Source organism: Sinohyriopsis cumingii, unplaced genomic scaffold, assembly GCF_028554795.1.
Source record: "Sinohyriopsis cumingii isolate HCF-2022 unplaced genomic scaffold, ASM2855479v2 utg002264l, whole genome shotgun sequence".
NCBI lineage: Eukaryota > Metazoa > Mollusca > Bivalvia > Unionida > Unionidae > Sinohyriopsis > Sinohyriopsis cumingii.
Genome location: NW_028316175.1, coordinates 405,890 through 431,981, shown reverse-complemented (window position 1 = coordinate 431,981; position 26,092 = coordinate 405,890). Strand labels below are relative to the sequence as shown.

Here is a 26,092-nt window from a genome sequence, read left to right as displayed (position 1 = left end):
GCAATTTCATCTCTGATAGTTTTAAACGATATACTTGAATCCCTGATTCTGCCGCTGTCAGTAAACACAGGAATATTATCTGTAACTGCACCGAGTACTCGTCGAACCATATCATTCCATCTGATATTGCTCGTTTTTAGTTTACCATATCGATCTTGAAAAATAACAACCTCATCTGGGTCAACTCCAGCCAGGTTCATGATATGAGCGAGTTCATCTTTAGTCGCATACTTCGACAGATCAACATCGCCGGATGTTCTCTTAACACGTGAGAATCTTCTTCCGTAAATATCAACCATTATAATAAGACCTGTTGTTTAAAACGCTTTACGTGCAACGAATCGGTTACTTGTATAATCATGCACAACTTTATGTGGTGGTTTGGATGATTTTGATATAGCGTCGAGTACATTAATTACTTCACGGCCACATATTGGCGGATCTGTCATTGTTTGTGTGGGTAACGTTGAATACCAAACTTTACAACCAGAGGTTCTTGCATGGAGTGGTGCGACATACTTGATAAATTCAACGGGTGGAGCTAACCCGTACGAATCAAAATAAACGATTCCACGTGGATCAACCGCGTATGATACCCAATGAGTACCGGGTCCTGAATTCGAGTCTAGATTAATAATACCTGTTTCGAGTTTGTTCGGTTGTTTCGGTAATTGATCTCGCATAAAAACAACTCTAAAGGCTTTTATTTTTAATTTTTTTAGCGGCATCAAGTAAATCAAAATTTGATGCTGGAGTATCTAACGTGGAAGCCTCAGACCTCTTCCCCAGCGAGATCCGGGTAATCTTAGACCGCGTCCCTTTTTTGTATCCATTTCCAGTTGCTTTCTTTAGAGCCATTCCAGCAGCTGTTCCAACAGCACCTAGCGCAGCTGCTTTTGCTACGGCTGGAGCAGCAGTAGCTATTAACGCTGGAATAGCCGCAAGAAGTGGAAATATACCACCGGTTTTAACCATGTCTTTGATGGCGCTCGGGGAAAGATGAAATTGAACTCCAGTTTTTGATTCCAGGGCTTTATTGAAATGTTTAATCTGATTATTTGTCAACGATAATTTGTTTGGACCACCACTAATCTGATCTCGTTTTAGTGATATTTTAGTTCCGCATTTGTTGGCGGTTTTTGATTGAAGCTTTTTTACCTGACCAGGAGTCAGAGTAACATTAACATGACCATACGACATTTTTATATAAAATATATTTTTCTAAATAACATGATTAAATATTTTCCACTGGTGCATCAACGACCCTCATTCGACCACTACCACCTTCAAGTAACATGGCTTTATCGCTAAGTATGACCGCGATTGCTCTGTAAGGACCATGAACAACTGGTGGACCAGCCGCGATTTGTGGCAGGGCATTAACACGAGCTCGAAAGTGTATATCAACCACAGATTGTTTGGATAAATCAAGATGTTCCAATGAAAAATAATAGATCGGATATAATGTTGTAAAATCTAGTTGTGATATTTGCAAACCAGTATCTATATTTTGATCACGTCCCATGAATGACATTAAACGATGATATGCACGCGCTACGTGATTTTGATCAAAATTTAACAATATATCTTCAGCTGGTTCTTGATGTCCATTTATCCGTAAGGAAACTTCATTAACTTCAAGATTGTCAAATATCATATGTGAACGTTCTTGATTATTCGTCCGAGCATTATCTTGCAGCGCAATAAAAATATGTCGTGGTGCAGAAACACCTTGCTGTGATGCTATATGCCATGTAAATAAACCAACAACAGAACTTTGAATCGCATCTGTGGTTACTGTTAGCCATGATAGCAATGATTTACCGCCTTGATCCATAAAAGAAAGTAATTTTTGTTCCTCAGTAATTGATGGTGTCATTACTGGCATCCACAGTGAAAGTTTTGATATATTTACTTTACCATCAGCAACACCAGCACCTCGCCAGATTGCATCATTATCATCACCTTTTCTTACGAGCACAATTGTGTGTTTAGTTCCAAAGATGACCTTTCTAACATTTCTGCAAAATCCAAAGATGTGAGATAATGGAATTGCACATGAAAAATTTCTATCATTTCCTAACAGCGCTGCTCGGCGTGTTGCAAACCCTAAGTTGTAAGTCGCATTAACATTTTTTATAATATCAAAATCAGCACCTGGTCTGTCTGCGTGTTCAAAATCACCTGGTTGTGGATTAACTGCAGTATTTTGTGGTGTCAGTAATTTAGTATACTGAACATGATCAGCGTGGTTAGTAATATCCTTAGCAAACATCATTGTTGGACCAGCCAATCTTGTAAAGTCGTCAGGAGACCAATTATTGTTGTAGCAACATCAACATCTTTCTGAATTGATTTAATATTTTTTCCATCAATCATGTATGTGGCGCTATCTAACAATCCCATAATCCTGTTGTTGACAAAACCAACACGCAAATTAGCAGCATATGGCGTATTAGCTACAACATTCGTTACAAGTCTACCTTCTACTTCAATAAACGCCTCAGCGGGCAAGAAATATCTACTTGTATCATGAACCTGTAATTCGATTCTCCCCCGCTGATTTGGTTGTCTTGCGTCATAAGAATAAAACTGATAATCACGTATAGATTCATACTTAAGGACAGGTGCCTCCATATCAAATGCTGGGTCTGATTCGCGCTTGAACATTTTTATTATAATTACCATTTTTCAAATGATGATCATCGTCGACGAAGACCGCTTCCTGCTATTAAATTTGCTGTTATATTTTTTTCTGTTTCTTCAGATATCGCAGCTAGTTTTTGATTTGCAGCCTGATTTATTATTTTACTTACGTCTGCTGGCATCACCTCAGTACTTGCCAGTTTCACCAGTAGTTGTTGTTTTCGTCGCAATAATCGTGCTAGTCTTTCTTTGATCGCCGAGAACGCTTTACCAGCAACATTAACAATTGCACCAGGCGCTTTATCACGAACAATATCAATAGCTTTCATCGATAATTCTTTTGCAACGGGTGCTGCTTTTGGGGCTATCCTTGTAAATAATCCCTGAATAACATCACCAAGTCCATCTCCGTAAGTAGCTCTGTAGATTTGTAATCGTGAGTTTACCGCTCTGACCTGCACGGGTTTACGATGATTATCATGTATGATCATCTTATTTTTATTTACCATTTATCTAACAACTAGTCATCAGAATGTTCATCGATATGTTCTCGGTAAACGCCGATATCCATGATACCACCTTGAAATAATCGCAAATATCAGATGCTTCATTAATTATTTCTGGTGAATTATTTCCGGCACGTTTTCCTCCTATGAGAACCTCTAACCGTGACACATCATTAATGATATTATCAGGACAAACAAAATCATCTCCCAGACCACTGCCAGTAGCTCCTTCGTCTGATTTCTTAGATGGTGTCGCTCTAAACATTTCTTTAAGTTTCGACATCAGCGGCGAATAAGAAGATTGTTTTTGTTCTGTTTGTTGCAGAGGTGGAGGAAGCTGATACTGGGAGAGTTGTTCTTGTTCTAGTTGTTTCAGTCTCCCTCTATAAAGTCTTTTTACTTCTTCATTGATAATTTTATATTCTCGACCTTTAGCTTGTTTTTTGTTGTAATATACGCGATATATATATTTAATAAGATTATCATCATTTACTTTTTCATGACGGGGTTTTAAAATACTAGATTTATTGCGTATACTATTTAATATTACTTCGGGTAATTGTTCTTCTTTAGTATTTCTAATTTCTTCAACAACTCCTTTGAATTTTGCAATCAATTCTACGTTTTTTTCTACTAGTTCGGGTTCAGGTGTATGTTCTTTTTGCACGTTGGCGACTTCAGTACGAAGTTTTCCAATACTTTCAAGTATTTCCTCACCAATAGGTGGAGGTTGAGCCGCAGCTATATCAACTGGAAGATCTCGTAAAATCTTCTTTGTTTGTTTAGTTCTTCTTGCTATTTTTTCGGTTTGTTCTGCTATTTGTTTTGATACCGGAAGAAGATCCTCTTTGATGACTATTGTAACTTTCTCAGTAGCTGCAGTGACGGGCTTAAACAGTTTTTTAGTGTCATCTTCGTACTCAACTCGTGCTTCTTGCCGCGCTTGTAGATTTTTTCTAAATGAATCTCGCACGGGAAGAAATTTTTTAATTGCTTCTAATCTTTCTCGTGCTATTCTTGCAGTATGAGATTCTGGATGTACCATTATTTTTAACATAACAATTTTTTAATTAATATAGCAGCAGAGAGGGCGCCTACCAACGTTGGTCGTCCAGTAATTAAACAAAAAAAAATAAATAAATACGTAGAGTACTTTATTTTTCAGCTACCTTTTCAAATTAGGGTTTTATTGATGGGGTTGGTTTCAACAAAAAATAAAAACCTCCCAGGAAACGTTTATTTGTAAAAATCTGGACCTTTCTACGAGATTTTATTTTTTGTTTGTTTTATTTGTTTGTCGGAATTCTATGGTCTGTTCGCCCTCTCTGCTGCTCTTGAAAAGTGATGATGCACGGACGAATTTGTGAAAGAAAAAAGATGAATAAGGATAGAAAGAAGTCTAGAGCCCCCCACCCCGCATAAAAGGCCAGTCTCTAAACGGAACTGTAGCCGTACCAGTTTATTAACAAGAGCTTGCATACCCAGTGATTTTTAAAACTGTCCGCTGTACGATTTGGACACGAATTTCTGTAACTAAAATATATAATATTGACGTTAATTTACCTCATCAAAATAATCGAGCCCTTGTTTTTTTTAATCTATCATTTGATTTGGTGAAATATCTTTCAGTTTAAAATATATTTTAAAAAAAAAAAAACAACCTAGAAAAGCATTTTAATTAGTTAAGGCTCAAATAATGCATAACAATTTTGTGCCTAGTTCTGGACAGGCTGCTATTAAAGTGATTCGTTGTGAAGGGAGCCATTAACGTTTCTTATAACAGAACCGTTAAACGCTGTTAACTTCCCCACGATACCAGTTGGAACGCCTTGAAACTGTTAATATAAGCACTAATTTACTAGTTTTAAATTTGAAGAGGATGACGATCACCCAAGTTCATTGATGGGAATAATAAAAATGAATGCAAGAGAAAAAACACATAAGTGTGAAGTATGCGGTAAAAGTTTTACAAAAAACGAGGGTTTGAAGCTGCACACAAGAATTCATACTGGAGAGAGACCATGCAAATGTGAAGTATGTGGTAAAAGTTTTTCAAGAAATCATACATTGCAGCAGCATATAAAAATTCATACTGGAGAAAAACCATACAAATGTGAAGCATGTGGAAAATGTTTTAGAACGAGTGGAAATTTATTGCACCACACAATTATTCATACTGGAGAAAGACCGTACAAGTGTAATATCTGCAACAAAAGGTTTGCAAGAAATGATAGCTTGAAACAACATTTAAATATTCATAGTGGAGCAAAACCATACAAATGTGAAGTGTGTGGTGAATGTTTCTCATTGAGTTCTTACCGTAAGAAACATGTTAAGATACATACAGGAGAAGAACACTGTGAATGTAACCTTTGTGGTAAAATCTTTAGTCGGAAAGACCAGCTGAAATTGCATATTACAAAGCACACAGGAATTAAAAATTACATGTGCGAAGTGTGTGGCAAACAGTTTGCTGAAAAAATTAAACTCAAGAGTCACTGGAAAATGCATACAGGAGAAAAGCGTTGCAGATGTGAAGTATGTGGCAAAAGTGTTTCAAGCAAACAAGCCTTGTATCAGCATACAAGAATTCACACTGGAGAAAAGCCATACAAATGTGAGGTTTGTGGCAAAAGTTTTTCAGTACATGAACCATTGAAACTTCATATGAGAACTCACACAGGAGAAAAACCATACAAATGTGAAGTCTGCAGTAGAAGTTTTACACAGAGAGGAAACTTAAAATTGCATGCAAGAATACACGTCGGAGACAGGCCATACAAATGTCAGACTTGTGACAAAATGTTTCTTTGGCATGAAAGTTTTCAAAGACACATCAGGTTGCACACTGATCAGGCCTGAACCAGCGAACATGTTAGACCACACAGATGGGATGATTTATAAGACAACTGCCATTCAAGGTACATGTTAGACCACACAGACGGGATGATTTATAAGACAACTGCCATTCAGGGTACATGTTAGACCACACAGATGGGATGATTTATAAGGCAACTGCCATTCAGCGTACATGTTAGACCACACAGATGGGATGATTTATAAGACAACTGCCATTCAGGGTAACCTGACACAGAATTGGACGCACCTTAAGCCTGACAGATATAAATGCACTTTTTTTGCTACAGGAATTCTTCATGTGTTCAATATGTAAAGTTGTGTATTATCCCTATGTTCATCATTCCAGTGGCACATTATATATGTACAGAGTGCAATATTTTAAAAAACAAAAAATACTTTGCAGTACAAGTGGTTTCACAAAATTCAACTTGTCCACCTGCATTTTCACATGTCCCAAAATACCAATCTCTTGCCTAGATTGGTTGAAATGTATTTCAATCAATATTAAAAACAACAGAAACAATATTAAAAATAAATAAAACAAGGTACAACATATTAATGTCTTCAAATGGGCTTAATTTGTTTACTTTTTCATATTGTCAGGGTATGTTATATACATTATTTTATTGCTTCAGTATGGTAGCATTAGTACTTCCATTAGCAAGAATCAGGGGCATATTAACCATTAAGCTGACTAAGCATGTGCTTATGGCACCAGGGCCAAAGGGGGCACCACAGAGTTGAGAAAAGGGTGAAAAGAAAAAAAACGAATGCAGATTTGTAAAAACAATTAATAAAACTAGTGCAGATTGATCATAATGTACTGTTTCTTGATCATGGTGCACCCTAGAGTTATCTTCCCAGGTGTACATGGAAAGGAGGGGGGCACCAAGATTTGTCAGTGCTTAGGGCACCAGTGAGCCTTAATCCGCCCCTGGCAAGAATTGAAAGATTAATTGACTGAGCAAAGTCCTTTGCCCTGAATCTGTTTTATAATTAACACCATGTTTGGAGTGCACACATCATTTCCTTATCAAAAGAAAGTTTTCCATATTAGGCTAGATTGTAGGCCATTCAAGGGAGCTCTCATTTTATTTGTTTTGCATTTCATTTTCGTTAAGTTTTAAAATGGCCTTTGCTAGTGGAGTGTTAGCAACTCAGACATGACGGATTTTCTACATTTGCATTTACACATATACTATGCTGCAGATTTTGAGGGGTCCAAAACTGTTATGAGATAGGCTTGATTAAATCCTGAATTTTGTTCGTTCCATTGACAAATGAACTGGCTCAGTTCAGTTGTCAACATGTGACAGTTTAGGATAATGTTTGCAATAAGTGCAAAATGTCTTTCCTAAAGAATTGATGAATTAAAGCCATTAATAAGTATCTAGTAATCAAACCAATGTGGCTTAGTTGTGTCATATTTGAAATTTTTTGCTGCTGCATGGTCTGGCTTATGTTCCTTTGGAGGAATAGACTCTCTGGTAGCCTTGCATTGTATCCTTCCACTCTGACATGAATTTTCTTTCTCTGAGGACTGCTTCAGTGTTCCAAGTGGTTAGAGCATCCATCTCAGATGTGGGAGGTCAGGAGTTTGAACCATGGCAAAGTCATACTAAAGACTTAAAAAATGTTACTAGCAGCAGCCACAGTTAGTGCTCATCATTAAGAGGTTAATGTTAGGTCTGGTTGGCCTGGTGTCAGGATAATGTGACTGTGTGGGACATGATGCTACATGTCTGCAGCATGATGCCCCAGTGCTAAACATCACTATAAACTGCCACACTGCAGACATGTGACTGAATAATTGTTAAAGCTGTGTTAAAAATAAAATCACTCACACACATGATCCTTCTTCGAGTCTTCTTTATGACCTACCTTGTAAAAACGATTTAGTAAACTCATTTCATTCAAGCACCTCCCCTGACGGCTACTTTTGCTAAAGTGATCATGCATTAGTCTTGTATTTATTAAATGCAAACATGGGTTGCTCATTAACTTCATTTATTTTGCTTCAGATACATTACTGCTTGTTGAAGTTGATCCTCAGTGTATTGATTTAAAAACAAAATAAATACTCTTGTCATTTAATCAGTTCATAAAGGAAATGGACACTAACGATGATAGAGTCCTTTCATTGCATTGCCTTGGATTGAAATCAAAGGGTGATCTGCTCACGAGTATCTGTTGATTAAACACAACATAGCACATTCATTTAAAGCACTGCTTATTCATTATGCTGGATTTGTTTGTTTTAAGTTTTGATTGGTTGATAATTTGGTTGCTTGGACCAGTATACAGTCAAGCAGTAACAGAACTTGTCTCCACGTGACACTTATCAATAACCATTTACTTTAGTATCACAGGATGTGAATGAATAAATTTTGAGGTAGATTCAAGCCTTTAGTATCACAGGATATGAATGAATGAATTTTGAGGTACATTAAAGCCTTTAGTATGCCCAGAGGGCATGAATAGCCACACAAAGTGATTACTTTAGTATGCCCAGAGGGCATGAATAGCCACACACAGTGATTACTTTAGTATGCCCAGAGGGCATGAATAGCCACACAAAGTGATTACTTTAGTATGCCCAGAGGGCATGAATAGCCACACAGTGATTACTTTAGTATGCACAGAGGGCATGAATAGCCACACAAAGTGACTACTTTAGTATGCCCAGAGGGCATGAATAGCCACACAAAGTGATTAAAATATGAAAATCAGTGCTTCCCAGACTTGTTTTAAAGTATGAAAGTACTTGTTCTGGACTAGTGAATTGGAAAATTGTCCTTGTCCAACTTTCAAAATGTGTAGTCTCAGACATCGGATTTGATTAGCACAGATCATCTTAAAAGATTCCAAGTGTGATGCTAATAGCTGTATTGATAGAGTAAATAAATTTGCAATGTCTTTATATGCATTTTTAGGTGCTGATGTCAAACATTAAAAGAAATAGGGTCAGCTGAATTGTATGGCATCCTATCTTTTTTAAACGCTACAGAATTTACCTGGTGTGAAAGATTTGTTTTAAACAACAGTGTATTTACCACACACCAAAGGTATCCTAGAGTCACACAGCTTCCAGTTGAAGAGCTTGACAATGTCCTTATTAGTTAAAAACACTTTAACCACTTTAAAGCAGCAGAGTTTGAATTTTGTTTTAACATCAGTAATGTAGTGTTCCATGTTAGGTTTGTAAAAAAGAAAGTCTGATTCAAAGACCAACCTAGTCCATATGTGCCAAGTTTTCTGGAACTAAATTAGGGAGATTTGTGTTCAAAATCAGAGAGACTGGGTCCAAATCAAGGAGATTAGCATAATGGCTATTTTTCTCATAAGTTTAAGTGTGAAAGGCATATTTTCCATTGAATTCATTAGTGGACTTTTCAACATGGCACCATAATTTTTTTAATAACCCCAGAAGTAGTTGTATGTTTTTATGTTTGGTGTGATTCACCTCCAACGGAGTGCACTACATACTGTACAACAGCAAAGGCCGATGATATTCCGATTGTGATGAGTCTCCTTCCACTGCCATATTGCTCCATCTAGTTCAGACTATAATTCTCAATGGGGACAAATTACATCCAAGGTTTATTTCTCGAACTGATGGAAAAGGCAGAGAACATTCTGAATGTAACAACTTGATTGAAGGATTACGGTAGTCGTGAATAGTGTAATGAATGTTGTTTTAGCTGGAAATACCTATGCTTGGCAGGTTTTTTATTTCCAGGAGATCTTGTTGGCAAATTGTTAGATCAAAAGATGGTGTCGAAAATCAAAACACTCCCGGACAATTCGGGAGACTTGGCATGTATGCTAGTCTGGCAATGTAAGACATTTGCCTTGTTATTTATGTTGGTTGGGTCAATGCCTTGCTTCCAAAATAAACAGCAACGTGTAGAGTATATAAACAAATGCTGATGGATACCAGATGGCACACATGAGGCAGACAACATTTACATATTTGCTGCCAGCAAATGCCATTGGAAAAATACCTGTGGTTCACTTGTGCATCATAGATGTGACAAGAAATGTTAATGATGCCAAAACAAATTTGTACATTTGGCCTCTTTATGAATATAGGCTCGTCTTACTGTTATGCAGGTGTTGTTCAATTCATGTCCTAGATGTGGTCCTGAGGTTACTTGTCTTACTGTTATGCAGGTGTTGCTCAATTCATGTCCTAGATGTGGTCCTGAGGTTACTTGTCTTACTGTTATGCAGGTGTTGCTCAATTCATGTCCTAGATGTGGTCCTGAGGTTACTTGTCTTCCTGTTATGCAGGTGTTGCTCAATTCATGTCCTAGATGTGGTCCTGAGGTTACTTGTCTTACTGTTATGCAGGTGTTGCTCAATTCATGTCCTAGATGTGGTCCTGAGGTTACTTGTCTTACTGTTATGCAGGTGTTGCTCAATTCATGTCCTAGATGTGGTCCTGAGGTTACTTGTCTTCCTGTTATGCAGGTGTTGCTCAGTTCATGTCCTTGATGTGGTCCTGAGGTTACTCGTCTTACTGTTATGCAGGTGTTGCTCAATTCATGTCCTAGATGTGGTCCCGAGGTTATGGCACAAATCAAGAATAAACACGAGTTGCGCATGATTCACAAAACATGGCTCCAGCAATAGCATAAAAATGTGGCGCAAATTGAATTTTCTTTCTTTATATATGGCATAAAAATGAAAGCACATAAATCAAATTGCTGCAAATCAAGCATCACCTTTATAACAAAAGTCATTTAGTAAAATCACTGAGTTATGCAAAGTCCTTGCCGTCATGTCAAACTTGTACTCATCGAACATGCATGTTTTGAAACTTATCAATAATACAACACGCTGCTTACTTCCAGCAACCTTGCCGTATAGTGAAGTGATCTAGTTTAATAAATTTAACAACTGAAATACGCTTCCAAGATCCTCTTTCTACTTACCCCCTCCCCTTCATCTCTTTAATGCTAATGAGTGAAATAGCTGTTCTCAGGATTTGGGACCTACAGTCATGCAGAAAAACTAACAGAAACCAACACCCAGATTTTAAGTTACCTGAGGGTGAGAAGTATAATGCAGTGCATGGATTGGAAAGGGCAGTGCTTAGGGATTCTACAGTACAAGTGTAATCACCATCCCTCTCCGGTTTTGGGATTTGTTATCATTGCAGAAAAGGGAGTCAAAAACTCAACAAAGATTTTTAAACGACCTTGAATTTGCCTAAGGTTCACAAGGACAGCAGGGCGAATGCATACGACATAGCAAAGCTTTCTGATTCTACAATCCAAGTATGAGAGCTCTTCCTCTCAGGATTTTGGACTTATAACCATACAGAACTTAACCAAAGCTGTAATCACTGTTGACGATACCTCACCTGAAATAATAACAATGAATAACTAAAAGTGGTCTCTTCACTGGCGATCATAGCTATACAAAACTGCTGGTGCTCACCTGTGTATGTAAAATCTGGTCCATCATAGATGAGTTTCTAAAACAGTGATCTCTCAAGGCAGTGTCTTTATGTCTTGCCATTGCTAAAGCAGTGATCTCTCAAGGCAGATTTAGTGTCTTTATGTCTTGCCATTGCTAAAGCAGTGATCTCTCAAGGCAAATAAGTGTCTTTATGTCTTGCCATTGCTAAAGCAGATCCAGAAAATAAGCACAATTTTAAAAATAAAGAAATAAAGAAATCAACAATTTCCAACAGTATAAAATGTCTTTATTTAAGAATAGTGAATAGCATGAGCGTGGAGTTGAAAATGTATTATGCCGACTTGTATAGATATGGAGCTATAAAAGCCATATCCCTGTTTGGAAGAGTGCATTTTTATCCACCTGCTACAGTAGCGGTGTTTACTGAATTTGCATTACTGTCGTGTGTCTATGTGTGCACCACAGATAATGACCTGCAAGCCTTTAATGGAATCCCAGAAAATGGTAAGATTGCTAAGAGTGAAACACACAAGAAATGGTTAAATGGTGAATAACTACTTCGATACTAACTAAATACTTTGATTACAATTGGAGGTATGTTATTAGCAAAATGAGAGTTACCTCCCCTAGGGTTGCCACCATACGTTTTATTTTTCCTGGATACATCCTCCTTTTCTGTTCTGAAATCTTTTTACAGATACTTATAAAGACATACACTGTCCAGAGTGCCCTCTTTTCGAAGTTCAGATATGGTAACCCAACCTCCTCCCAACCTCCTCTCAAAAATTAATATTCCATTGCTGTAGTGCAAGTACTGTACTCTATGTGTATAAACATTTATTACAAATCAGTTTTACTGCTGTACTAACAATGACTAACATGGACATTACAAATCAGTTTTACTGCTGTACTAACAATGACTAACATGGACATTACAAGTCAGTTTTACTACTGTACTACCAATGACTAACATGGACATTACAAATCAGTGAATTTCTACATTTTGTGGCATTGCATGTATTTAAATATTCCAAACCATCTGATAGCACTTCTCTAAGCACTTAATTTCACATAATGTGCAGTTTATAGTGGTCTAGCACTGGGGCATCATGCCGCAGACATGTAGCATGATGTCCCACCCAGTCACATTATTCTGACACCAGGCCGACCAGTCCTAACACTAACCTCTTAATGCTGAGCGCCAAGCGAAGCAGCTGTTAGTACCATTTTTGTAAGTCTTTGGTATGACTCGGTTGGGGATCAAACTCACGACCTCCTGCATCCGAGGCAGATGCTCTAACCACTAGGACACCGGAGCGGCTGTTATATATGTGTGGACTGTTTTGTTTTGTTATGCCTGTGTAAGGTCTGTTGGGTTTGTGTGTTATGCATGTGTAGGACTGTCTGGTTTGTGTTATGTATGGGTGAACCTGTGTCACCAAGACTTTATAATATATAAAATCGTGTTTCCTTTTTTAAGCCACAACATGGGAAGTTTACCATACATACTTGCTTAAAAATCAGGTTCTTCTACTCACAACATAGACCCTAACTGGCAATCACATAATGTGCTGGCAGATCAGGGTATATGCTGTTTTACTGTTCAGTCCTAAAAAATCCTGCAAAGACCCCAATCGGCAGTCGTATAATGTGCTGGCTGATCAGAGTATATGCTGTTGTACTGTTCAGTCTAACAAACTTCAAAGACCCCAATTGGCAGTCACACAATGTGCTGGCAGATCAGAGTATATGCTGTTGTACTGTTCAGTCTAACAAACTTCAAAGACCCCAATTGGCAGTCACATTATGTGCTGGCTGATCAGAGTATATGCTGTTGTACTGTTCAGTCTAACAAACTTCAAAGACCCCAATTGGCAGTCACATAATGTGCTGGCAGATCAGAGTATATGCTGTTGTACTGTTCAGTCCTAACCAACTGCATAGAACCCAATTGGCGGTCACATTATGTGCTGGTAGATCAGGGTTTTTGTTGTTGTACTTTTCAGTCCTAACCAACTGCATAGAACCCAATTGGCGGTCACATTATGTGCTGGCAGATCAGGGTTTTTGTTGTTGTACTGTTCAGTCCTAACCAATTGCATAGAACCCAATTAGCGGTCACATTATGTGCTGGCAGATCAGGGTTTTTGTTGTTGTACTGTTCAGTCCTAACCAATTGCATAGAACCCAATTGGCGGTCACATTATGTGCTGGCAGATCAGGGTATATGTTGTTGTACTGTTCAGTCCTAACCAATTGCATAGAACCCAATTGGCGGTCACATTATGTGCTGGCAGATCAGGGTATATGTTGTTGTACTGTTTAGTCCTAACCAATTGCATAGAACCCAGTTGGCAGTCATATTATGTGCTGGCAGATCAGGGTATATGTTGTTGTACTGATTATTAGTTTATACAGTTTGCAGTTGGATCTTAATTACATGTCTAAACAATACATGTGGATTTTTCAGGATTAAGACTACATTCAAACACACAATACAAGTACCAGGATTGCTTTTAGCATTTTGTACAAAGAAACCACGCCAGCATTGTAATTTAAAATATAAGCCAATCAGACTCCTCAAAAATTTGACTCAGACTTTTAAAAGCATCCTTATTCAGTCATATTAAGAAAAGATAAGATCATATTTAACAACTGTCTTCTTTTTATTTAGCAAATACGATGATCCAAAGGTTTTACCACAATCAGAGGAAAAGCTGTTCCATGCACAAATCTTGAGAAAATGTGATAGCACCTGTACTTGTTTTAATCATGGTCTGTGATGGAAACAGTGTCAGTGTCTGGATCTTGATTTGAATTTGTAGTTTTAGTTTTAAGACCATTTCTCAGCACAAGATAAGATATACATGGCTGCCAGTACAAGCTTTTTCACATACCCATATTGGCTGAGCCTGAGACTTGGACCCACATGGAATGAGGTGAACTGGCAGTGATAAAGACAAACACGTTATAGACCACTTGGCCACCTGGAACCCCCTTTACTTGATTTAATTTTCATACAGTCTATTCCACACAGCATCATGAATGATATCCACATCCGTTTATCATTTGAATTTTCATCACAATGTCTCAAAATGTTGCTAAAAGTAAATAATTCATGATTTCCATGAAGGATTTAAAAATAATTCATACTAACATACAGCACAAGACCATTCCTTTGATACATGTTGAAAAAAATAAAATGTGTACATGTAATAAGCCATGTTTGTGCAAATGCTGGAAGAGTCCATATTTGATGCTCAAAGAAATCAAAGGGATGCAACTACAATATGACCAAATAGGAAAGTTGCTCACTCCTTAATAAATAAATAGACGCTTCTGGCCATGGTGGCATCACAAAAATTTAATGTAAACAGACCAGCCTATTTTACCTCTTATTTAATCAGACGTGTTACACTGTATGTCCATTTCAATGGTATTGAAATACTTTGTGCTCAAAATAAATTGGTTGTTTTAGCTATATTTAATGATGCTAACCTGAAATTATGAAACAAACTAGAATTAAATCCAGTGACATATATGTGTCACTAGATGATCCTGGCTTATTCTCTGAACTGTCACATTGTTGTGCATTTTCATTTCCACTAAAATAATCAAAAAGTGCATTTTTCTACTTCACAATTTGGTGGATGCTGACTGTACAAGTACCAATATAATTAATATAAGTGACACAACACTGCCCTAACCCATAAAAAACTATCTCACTGAGATAAAACCATACCTTAACTTCCAACAATATCGGTTATGACTGCCTCCATGACAATGGTAAACAAATAGATTAATGTAGACAACAAAGCTTGTTTACTATGTTCAATATGCATCTTGACTTGGGAAATCAACAGGAACTGAACTGTAAGCAAATCTGTTGGGCATGCAAGTTAACTTATCTTGGACCAAAGCTTTGCAGACTGTGGGAATGTAGCAATCCCAAATCCTGGAAACAACACCACAGATTATGAGACTGCAGTGGAAATGAATTTAAATCAGAGAAAATAGAGTGGAAATGATTTTAAATTAGAGAGCAATCTTCCTGCCATTATCAAGCTATTGATGATAATCTGCTACACTCCTTTATCATACATCAGTGAAAAGTGTCTGTTTAATTGATCAGTGTGATTCAAGAGAAACTTTTATTGGTTCATTCTAAGAGTGTGAAAGGTAGGTAATGTTGGGTCACAACTGTGCGAAAAATGTCCTCACACTTGCAGTAATTGGTTAATTTGCAAGGACCAAACAATTGTTAGTTTAAATGCCTGGGACTACCAAATTTCATGTTCAAACCACTTAACTACAACGATCTGAGGCCCATGGGAACACCAGCTTTTCTTTTTCAGCAGAAAGTATAAACTGTAGTCCTATACTGCAAGACATTGCCCCTTATATCTACAATAGGTTATGGTAATAATGGTTGAATAAGTTGTACCATGGTCAGAATGACACTGTTGTGCTAATTCAAGTCTAATTGTTTTAAGTTACACTTACTATAAAGCCTTTTTTAAATTTAACTAAGTATATCAAGTACAATCAAGTGTCTGTTTTCCAAACTTTGTTTATGCATCAATTCAGATGACTGAAGAAAAATGTTAGTCATGGCATGCACTTACTTTTCTTTGATGAAACAAATATGGCTAATAACATTTGGCTAAATGTTCTGAAGATTTTATTTAGTAGTTCATTCAAAAACAAAAAAAGCATTTTGCAGTGCTCTCAACCTTTTTAAGACTTTTCTTGAAAATGTAAGAATTTGCAAGTTTGATAAAGAAAAAAGTTTTGGCAGATATGAAACAGACCACACTGTACACTGGCATTATTATTCAGGCTTAACTTTTCTTTTCATAGAATTTATAATTCAAGTTACATCATTTACTTTGAGTATTTATTTTGAAAAATCTAACAACAGATTTATAATGTTTCAACCATGTGTACTTTCTTGTAATCAGAGGGCAAAAAGAGTTTCAACTTGATTGTTTATCAAGTTTAAAATATAGATATCTAATACAAAAAACAACATAAAAAGAAATAAGGACAAACTATCTGATGTAGCGGAATTGTTTGTTTTTTGGAACTTTTTAACCACATTACACATTTACCCATCTAAATGTTTGTTAAAACAGAAATGTTTATCCATTGTAAAATCATCTTCCCTAGCCAAGGTTCAGATATGTTAACCCTATCTACACCTTGGAAGATCGAGCAGATATTTTAGGGCTTTGTCCTAGCAACATCTTTTGGATTTCATGAGGTGCCTGTCCTAGTATATAATGCCAACTAACCAATAGAGTGTAACAGCGGTGCATTGTACATTTGCCAAAAATTGTGGCATCAATTGACTTCAAAAGGATACTTTGTAAGTTAAACACTGAAAGCATAAATACATACCAGAGAGGAGCAATTACAGGTGTTTTTGAGTTAAAAGTATTTGTACAAACACAGACCGGCAGTGGAAAATTGCTTATTTATGAGTCCATTCAAAATGTGTACTTCCCCTTGTCTTGATCACGTTTCCCTATTGCAATGTATGTCATGTATGTAAGAACGGGTCAAATTGACATCACAGTGTACCAGTTTCAGTTAAAATAATTAGATTATCATGTCTAAACAAGAGTTTTATGGCAGAAATGTTCCAGTTTCCAACTTGGGCATTTTGATGTTGGTCAAAACATATCCTCTTGGATATTTCCAACATAAATTACAGAATTCAGAGGCCTTATATATATATATATATATATATATATATATATATATATATATATATATATATATATATATATATATATATATATATATATATATCAGAGGTTTACCACAGTTTACTTCAATGGCTTCTTCTTGGTGTAAATTCACTACATGAATGACAGCTAGTGTCCCAGATTGAACACACATGTAAATAGGAATATCTGGATTTGCAGCAAGAAAAGTCACCATGCATACATAATCTAAACCATAACATCAGATGACGTAAAAGCAACAATTATTAATTCAACAATTACAAAACGATCCAAACATGAAATAAAAACTGGACAAAAATGTTAAGCAGCTTTGCTATAATAAATATGTCATAGTTAAACATTTCACCAAAGTAAAACAGTAAGATCATCGTCATAAAATATCGTGTATTTTTGCAATGCCTGGTGAACACCGCTGATTATCTGTAAAAATTCGTACAAGATTAAAATTATTTGAAATCCAATTTAAAATATGATTTTGTGAATTATAGCTTTCATACATTTTGATAATAGTAATTTTGGGCATTTGCTTCATACTGTATGACTTGCTATACTGGGGAATTTGAAAGCTGTAATGGAGACTGCAGTGAGCCGAGTCGTCGCTTTTGCCGTTTCCCCCGTCCTTTTTGTGGCTTTTGGCGAGGCGAGAGAGGTTCTGAATCTTCAGATTCTGAGTCAACAGGTTTTCCTGTTTTTTTGGAATCTGTAAAGAACATAGATCGAGGAAGACACAATGAGTAATGTCTTAAAGTTATGAAAATAACAAATCCAAGAGTTCTGAGTAGAGAAATGAAAGAAAGAAAAACAAGAAGATGTCAATTTTTAATGAAATTTTCTCTGGCAGACCTCACATAAAATTTAATAAATTACAATGGGAATAAAAAATAGAAAAAGAAATTTGTTTCCTAAGCAAGATGTATGGATACCAGAAAGTTCTTTCTCCAGCAGTTTCAGTGCAAGAATTTCAACTCTGGAATTTTTGTAAGAGGGTGGTTTCAGTTTTTAAGGGGGGGGAGGGGGAGATGCAGTTTTTGTAAGGAAAAAGTATGAATATATACTATGTGTGTTTCAAAAGATGCATGTGATAAATAACATTTAATGAAGGAAGATAAAAGTTATCTGTCAATCACCATTATTGGATGAATGGATGGACAAAAAGTCAGACAGACCAGGACGACACTACATGCCTAACAGCTGTCATGGTGGGGCATAAAACAACTACTGGCACCATGAATTAATTACTTTTTGTTTGGTAACAATCTTCATGGATTTTGTGGGTGCTCAAAATTATAAAGTCAAAGATCCAATAAAAAAAGCACTTCTGTGGAAGAAAGAAAATCCTTCCTACATCCATGAATTTCAGTACTAACAACAATGCCATATTTGGAAAAACAATGAAAATTGATATCCATAAAAATATATGCACAAACAGTGCCTTTAAATAAAAGCTTTCAGAACACAGTGTCTCACCTATGTCCTGTGCTATGACTAACACTTTATGTGTCTCACCTATGTCCTGTGCTATGACTGACCATCAATTTATGTGTCTCACCTGTCCTGTGCTAAGGCTGACCATCACTTTATATGACTTTGGAAAACTTTAACTGATGATACCGTTGCTGTCCCAATGCTGGGAAAGTGTTAGCTATATCTCACTATGTTTACACAGTCAAGATAAAAGATACCTTTAGATGACTTGTCAACTTGGAACAATTCAATGTCACTGTCCTCATCTGAGTCAAATATAGGTCGAGGTTTCTGCTTTGCAGCCCTTGTTCTCTGGGTACGGGGGAGAGGTGTTGTATTCTCGTCAATATTCTCCTCATCGCCATCATCGTCTTTTCTACCTCTTCTGCCATTCCTTACTCCATGTGCTGAAATAGTTACAAGTGAAAATTTCATTAACCTGCCTTGCAAAAAGAAATTCAGTTTCCTCTCACCAAGTATAGCCAAGAGTATGATGTCAATGAAATGATGCAAGGAATAATATGTTTTGGAGAAAAGAAATTAGGACTGCTCTTTTTCATATAATTTTGCAATGATTATTGAAAAAAAGCACAAAACCAAACACTCCTTTGTGCTGTGATTTCATTTGATTTTGTTGTGTTTTCACAAAAATAGCATAAAGGTCATGCTACTAGGCGAAGAGGGTGACTCAGTTGCTAAAAATTGTACACTTTGCCTTCTTCTGTTAGGAAAGCAAAAACGACTTCACCCTGTGATTTTTTTGGAGGAGCATTGACTGACCATCTTCTTTGAGATGCTCCCTTGCCTTGGCCAGGTTAGTTCTAGTGTTATGTTATATATAGCTCAAGGTGAAATGTTGGCTTCAAGCCATCAAATAGTTGGTGTTGATATCAATTATGCCAACAAACTCTTGCACATTCCCACGCATGTGTTTTGATAGCTGATTGACTATTAACTATTTCTGAGTAAGTTAGCAACTATTACTGCCTGATTTCCACAAGTTATCCATTGATGATAAAAAAATACCAGTGTTTCAAAACTTTAACTTATGTAAATAGCAATCTGAGTTTTATAAATAGAATCAGTAAAATGAAAATGCGGCTTTTACATTATTTTCTTGATAAAAACCAGTTTGGAACTGAAAGTGAACATGTGTCATGGTGAAATAATCACAGACATTGCTGTTTGGGGGGAAGTACCATTTTACGACTGTCACTTTTTGTAAACCATTGGGCAAATATATTCAGGAATATATAATTAATAGAAAGCATAGTCTAAATATTACATTATTAAAGAATTAGCTTTAAAATGCAATTATATAGGTCATAAATATATGAGACAATGCTATGTTGTGGAATTCGAGAGATGGTGTAAGGTCAAGGATGTATTCTGAGTTTGCTCATTTTTGTGAAAATATGAAGAAGAAAAAAGAAACTATAGCAAAGCAAATACTATTTAACTAATGCCTATGTTACACCAAGTAGGTAGACAAATAATAAGATCTTGCATTTACAATCTTATCAATGGACTGTTGTAACGAAGCTATAAAGTGAGTGGTTACTTTAAGAAAATCCTCTTTCTAAAAATAGATGCACTTGCATGTTGGCTGTTGTTGTTGTTGTTGTGTTTAACACCATTTTTCAGCACAAGATAGGCTATACATGGCGGCCAGTATAACTGGTGGGGGAAGAACCCTGGAAATCCCTGAGAAGAACTACCAACCCATGAGAAGCTACTGGCAGGCTTTCTCACATATCCACGTTAGCCGAGTCTGAGACTTGAACCCACGCAGAGGTGAGATGGCAGTAATCAGGAATGGTGAGCACTTTAGACCACTTGGCCACTCGAGGCCCCCCATGTTGGCAGTGTTGATTCAGTTGAAAAAAGGGTTCATTTGTATACTGACGTTAATTCTTCAGTATGTTGTCTTTGAACAGTTACGGTAAAGTTTTATCAGCAACAAAAAAATCAGGACAATCAGTATGATCTGAAAGACATGTGCATTTATCATCATGTACATGGTACAGGGTGTGTTTTAAACAAGTTTAGAAATCTTTCCAAATGCCAATTTTAATGAACTTTCCAGAAAGTAAAAGAAAAGTTCTTCATTAAGGGTAGTTGATTAAGCATTTGTACTAACTTGAAATTACAATCCTACAATCTAGTTACTCAGTTAAAATTCATTACAATGTATTGCTTCTGTTGTTCTCTTTTAAAGTGATATTGCCAAAATACACTGAATATGAATATGATAGTTTTTAAACATGCACCAAATGTGTTTATAATATAGATAGAACTCAGAAAATGTTCTACTTGAAAATAAAGTATTGCTTAAAACCAATGTAAATGTAAAAAATGCATGCTGGGAATATAGATGGCATAACTCAGATAAGAGAATGAAAACAACACACACACACACACACACACACACAGTGCATGTCTCGCTTTGCTCCCACTTCTCCCTGTTCTGTTCAAAAGGAGAAGTCACTTGTCCCTAAAATTCAAGTCTAGCTCACCTCTGTATGTACATGTATATACACTGTTCACCTGACTTCACTTGCAAAGATTTAGGAAGGGGGATGTCCACGTCTATTGCAGGTGCGCTGGTGGCTGACAAGCCTAATACGTGACAGGCACGTCCATCCACAGAGGCTGCAGGGGAATATCTGGGTTGTGGTGGGTGCTGCCAATGGTTCCCAGTTCTTTCTTTGCCATCTTTTTTCCTCCAAGATGGCCCATCTGTTTTGTTCAAAAGTGGCAGTGGCCCGGTGAACTGTACGATGCCAGCTTTCAGTCAGTAGCTTGTGATGCCCATTGGTGGTGGTCGATGCTACAGGTGATGAGGGTCTTATTCAAGGAGTCTTTATTTCTCTTTCAAGGTGCCCCTCTAGCACGGTGACCAGTTGACAGTTCACCATACAGTGCAATCTTTGGCAGGCAATAATCCTCCATCCTGGAGATGTGACTTGCCCAGCATAGCTGTATCTTCATAAGTATGGCCTCAACACTGGTGACCCCTGCTTGTTTGAGGACTATAACGTTGATGACGAAGTCACTCCACTGGATGTTGAGGATGGTGCAGAGGCAGTGCTGATGGAAGCATTCAAGGAGGCGGAGGTGGTACTGTATATGACCCAGGATTCTGCGCCATAAAGGAGGGAGGTCAGTATGACAGCTCTGTAGACGCTGATCTTTGTATCTTTTTTCAGACTGGCATTGTGCCACACTTGTTTGTCTATTTCTTTGTCGATCTTGGCATCACAGGAGATCACACAGTCCAGGTAGGTGAACTGGTGGACTGCTTTTAGCTCTGTCTGGTCAATGAAAATGCTTGGTGGCCAGTACTCTTCATTTGGTGCAGGCTGGTGAAGTACCTCAATTTTCTTTAGGCTGACCTCAAGACCAAAGAGCTGGCAAGCTTCTGCAAAGCAGGATGTTACATGCTGTAAGGCAGCTTCCGTGTGGGCAACAAGGGCATCTGACAAAAGAGGACTTCTCTAATTAGTTTTCAAAGGTCTGGTGTGGGCCTGAAGATGCCTTAAGTTGAAGAGGTTGCCATCAGTATAAAATTGAATATAGATGCTATCTTCCATCATCAAGGTCTTCTGTTGCTTTCTGGAGCATCATGCTGAAGAAGATTGAGAACAATGGTGGGGCTAAAACACAGCCCTGTTTTACGCCATTTCTGACAAGTCATTATTGTTTCTGACCTGACCAAAATGGTCTTCATGTGGCTGGATGACCACGGTAAGGAACTTTGGAGGACAGTCGAGCTTTTCAAGGATTTTCCACAGGCCAGTTCTGCTTACCGTGTCAAATGCCTTCGTCAGGTCCACAAATGTGATGTACAGTCCTTTATTTTGTTCTTGGCATTTCTCCTGGCTCTGTCTCAGGACAAACACCATGTCAGTTGTGCCCCTACTGGCTTTGAAGTGAAGCTGCTTTGTCTCTCTGGAGCATGTTCTTCTGCAATGGTGAGTACCAGTCTGTTCAGCAATACTCTAGCAAGGATTTTGCCTGCAATGGAGAGCAGAGTTATCACACGGTAGTTTGAGCAGTCAGACTTTTCCCCCTTGTTTTTGTGGTGAATCTAAGGATTTCTTCTGAGGTTGGCAGAATGGCAGCCTTAATGTGGTTCCACATCTCTTCCGGAGGTAGATCTGGCGGAAAATTAGGTTCTTCAAGTCTAGATTGCATGCTCTTTTGAAAATCTGCCTTGACGTCTGCAGATAACAGGTTTTTCACCTGGAGCTTCCTTCTCGGGAAGCCTCCTTGTTGTCTGGGCCTGGGCTTGAAGATGAAGTCAAGCTTGCATCAGACAAGACGATGATCTGCGTGACACTCTGCACTGGGCATCACTCTGGTATGGAGGACATCTTTTAAGTCCCTCTGGCAAACTTTGATGTAATTGATTAGGTGCCAATGTTTTGATCTAGGATGCATCCAGGTTGTTTTCAGGCTGTCTTTCTGCTGGAATACGGTGTTTGTGGTGTTGAGCTATAGTTCTGCGCAAAATTCAAGAAGCAGGCACCCACTGTCGTTACTGCTGTCCATGCCTTGTATCCCAAAAATGGCTTTCCAGGCTTCTGAGTCTCATCCCACTCTAGCATTAAAATCTCCACGGTTGATTATTTTGTCTCTCTCTGGGACACTCTTGAGTAGTCTGTGCAGGTCAGCATAGAATTTATCCTTTTCAGAAGGATCTGCCTGGAGTGTTGGAGAATATACACTGAAGAGTGTGGCGTGTTGTTGGTTCCCTAATGGGAGATACATGGACATGATGGGGTCAGTATGACCAGTGGGAAGGTTTGTTAACTTGGTGGCAATTGTGTCCTTGACCATGAAATTAACTCCTGAAAGTCGTTTTTCAGTCTTTCGTTTTCCTAACCAGTACAGGGTGTATCAAGCACAGAGTTCTCTCTGACTTCCTTCCTCTGAAAGGCGGACTTCGCTAAGTGCAGCAATGTCAACAGCAAGGCGAGAGAGTTTGTGTGTGATTAAGGCAGAGCGTCATTCTGGTCTGTTGCTGTTGGTTGAGTCTAGCATTGTTCTGATGTGAGATTAGGATTTTTAACGTAGCTTTAACAATTTTCCAGTCATATCACTACGGTGTATGCAGTGTGGCAGTTTACAGTGATGTCTAGCACTGGGGCATCATGCCTTAGACTTGTAGCATGATGTCCCACCCAGTCACATTATCCTGACACCAGGCCAACCAGTTCTAACACTAACCTCTTAATGTTGCGCACCAAGCGAGGCAGCTGTTAGTACCATTTTTATACGTCTTTGGTATGACTCGGTCAGGGATCAAACTGCATCTGAGGCGGATGCTCTAACCACTAGGCCACTTGAGCGGTCGCGGAAGTAGTGCAAAACAGTCATGTAAGGATTAATTTTGTAATATTCTGGCTGTATTGCTTGTTGTCAGTAAAGTAATAACTATCCCATCTTTCTCAATTTTTATTGCCTATTACATTAATAGTCTTGAAAAAATAGTCACTACTTATTCTAGCGACATGTTTTGAAAATTGGCAACAAAATAATGAGATTGACGATTTTTTGGGTGACATTTTAAAAGCCAGGACCATCCCTGGGCAAGTATTAAAACTGTTTACTGCCCAATCAGGCAAGTACTAAAATTGTTTATTGCCCAATCAGGCAAGTACTAAAATTGTTTATTGCTCAATAAGGCAAGTACTAAAACTGTTTACTGCTCAATAAGGCAAGTACTAAAACTGTTTACTGCGCAATCTGGCAAGTACTAAAACTTACTGCCCAATTAGGCAAGTACTAAAACTTTTTACTGCCCAATTAGGTAAGTACTAAAACTGTTTACTTGCCCAGTCATGCATGTACTAAAACTGTTTACTGCCCAATCAGGCAAGTACTAAAACTGTTTACTGCCCAATAAGGCAAGTACTAAAACTGTTTACTACCCAATCAGGCAAGTACTAAAATTGTTTGCTGCCCAATAAGGCAAGTACTAAAACTGTTTACTGCCCAATAAGGCAAGTACTAAAATTGTTTGCTGCCCAATAAGGCAACTACTAAAGTTGTTTGCTGCCCAATAAGGCAAGTACTAAAATTGTTTACTGCCCAATAAGGCAAGTACTAAATTGTTTACTGCCCAATAAGGCAAGAACTAAAACTGTTTTCTGCCCAATAAGGCAAGAACCAAAACTGTTTACTTGCCCAGTTAGGCAGGTAATAAAACTATTAACTTGCCCTATCAGGCCAAGTACTAAAACTGATTACTTGTCCTGTCAGCCAAGTACTAAAATAGAGAGATGCTCCCAAGATTTTATCAAAAATAAGGGGGAAGTAGAAAAAACATGGTTGGGGGGGGGGGGGAAAAACAACCATTGTTCATTATTTACGTATTACTTCAATATCCATCTCCTTTTCTTCCTGCTCCACTCAATAAGGCAAGTACTAAAGCTGTTTACTGCCCAATTAGGCAAGTACTAAAATTGTTTGCTGCCCAATAAGGCAAGTACTAAAATTGTTTACTGTCCAATAAGGCAAGTACTAAAACTGTTTTCTGCCCAATAAGACAAGTACCAAAACTGTTTACTTGCCCAATTAGGCAGGTAATAAAACTTTTTACTTGCCCAATCTGGCCAAGTACTAAAACTGATTACTTGTCCTGTCAGCCAAGTACTAAAACAGAGATGCTCCCAAGATTTTATCAAAAATAAGGGGGAAGTAGAAAAAACATGGTGGAAGGGAAACAACCATTGTTCATCATTTACGTATTACTTCAATATCCATCTCCTTTTCTTCCTGCTCCACTCTGTAAGACCCCTAATGAAATCAAAATCTTAAAAGATGCTGCCTCTAGTTGTATAAGGATTACTGTTTTGATTGATTCTGAACTTAATTTGTTCCTTATCTGTAATTGAATATTGTTCTGTACTGAAAACCGCTTTCACAGTTTGCCATCTGAAGGGGCATATATATAGCCAGCTTAACCAGTGTGATCAAGTTTGAAAACTGTTCTGTATGGTTATGTACAATTTTCCCCAGCTCACAGGTATTGTCTCTAGGATATTTCTGCTCCAAAATAAGATTTTTCACCAAAATAAGCTTTGCCAAAGTTTAGCTTTCTTGAATTTGTACTCTACTTACTATGACGCAAGATTTCTATATTGCTCTATTATATTTTAAGTTCATTGATGCCATAATTTACTTGCTCAAACACAGGTATCTTGATCAAATAAAAAATCTTTACTTCTTAATTTCCTTGTTAGATTTTTATTTATCAGATTTATCAAAAATTTTATGCTAGGGCTATATGGTTTTGCAGCACATGACCCTGCATTATGTACTTTTGAGAGAGTGATGTAGGTAAGGTGAAGTTGTTCACATTTAAAACATGCACAATGAAGAGAATGTTGGCATACCTCTATGCTATATTAATGTAATGTGGATGATATTTCT

General features: G+C 37.5%; 2 protein-coding genes across 2 annotated transcripts in view; one reads left to right on the top strand and one right to left on the bottom strand.

Moving 5' to 3' along the window:
- The first annotated feature begins 4,566 nt into the window (after positions 1 to 4,566).
- Positions 4,567 to 7,861, top strand: LOC149770830 (uncharacterized). The gene has a single exon (XM_089949069.1). The coding sequence runs from the start codon at positions 5,055 to 5,057 to the stop codon at positions 6,012 to 6,014; it is 960 nt and encodes a 319-aa protein (XP_089805195.1). The 5' UTR covers positions 4,567 to 5,054; the 3' UTR covers positions 6,015 to 7,861.
- A 9,365-nt stretch (positions 7,862 to 17,226) lies between these two features.
- The window catches only part of LOC149770829 (condensin complex subunit 1-like), a 99,762-nt gene continuing 90,896 nt past the window's right edge, over positions 17,227 to 26,092 (bottom strand). Inside the window, exons 33-34 of the mRNA XM_089949068.1 lie at positions 18,871 to 19,059; positions 17,227 to 17,888 (exon numbers count right to left, since the gene is read on the bottom strand). Coding sequence (XP_089805194.1) covers positions 17,734 to 17,888; positions 18,871 to 19,059 — 344 coding nt within the window. The 3' untranslated portion in view covers positions 17,227 to 17,733. The remainder of the gene's footprint in view (positions 17,889 to 18,870; positions 19,060 to 26,092) is intronic.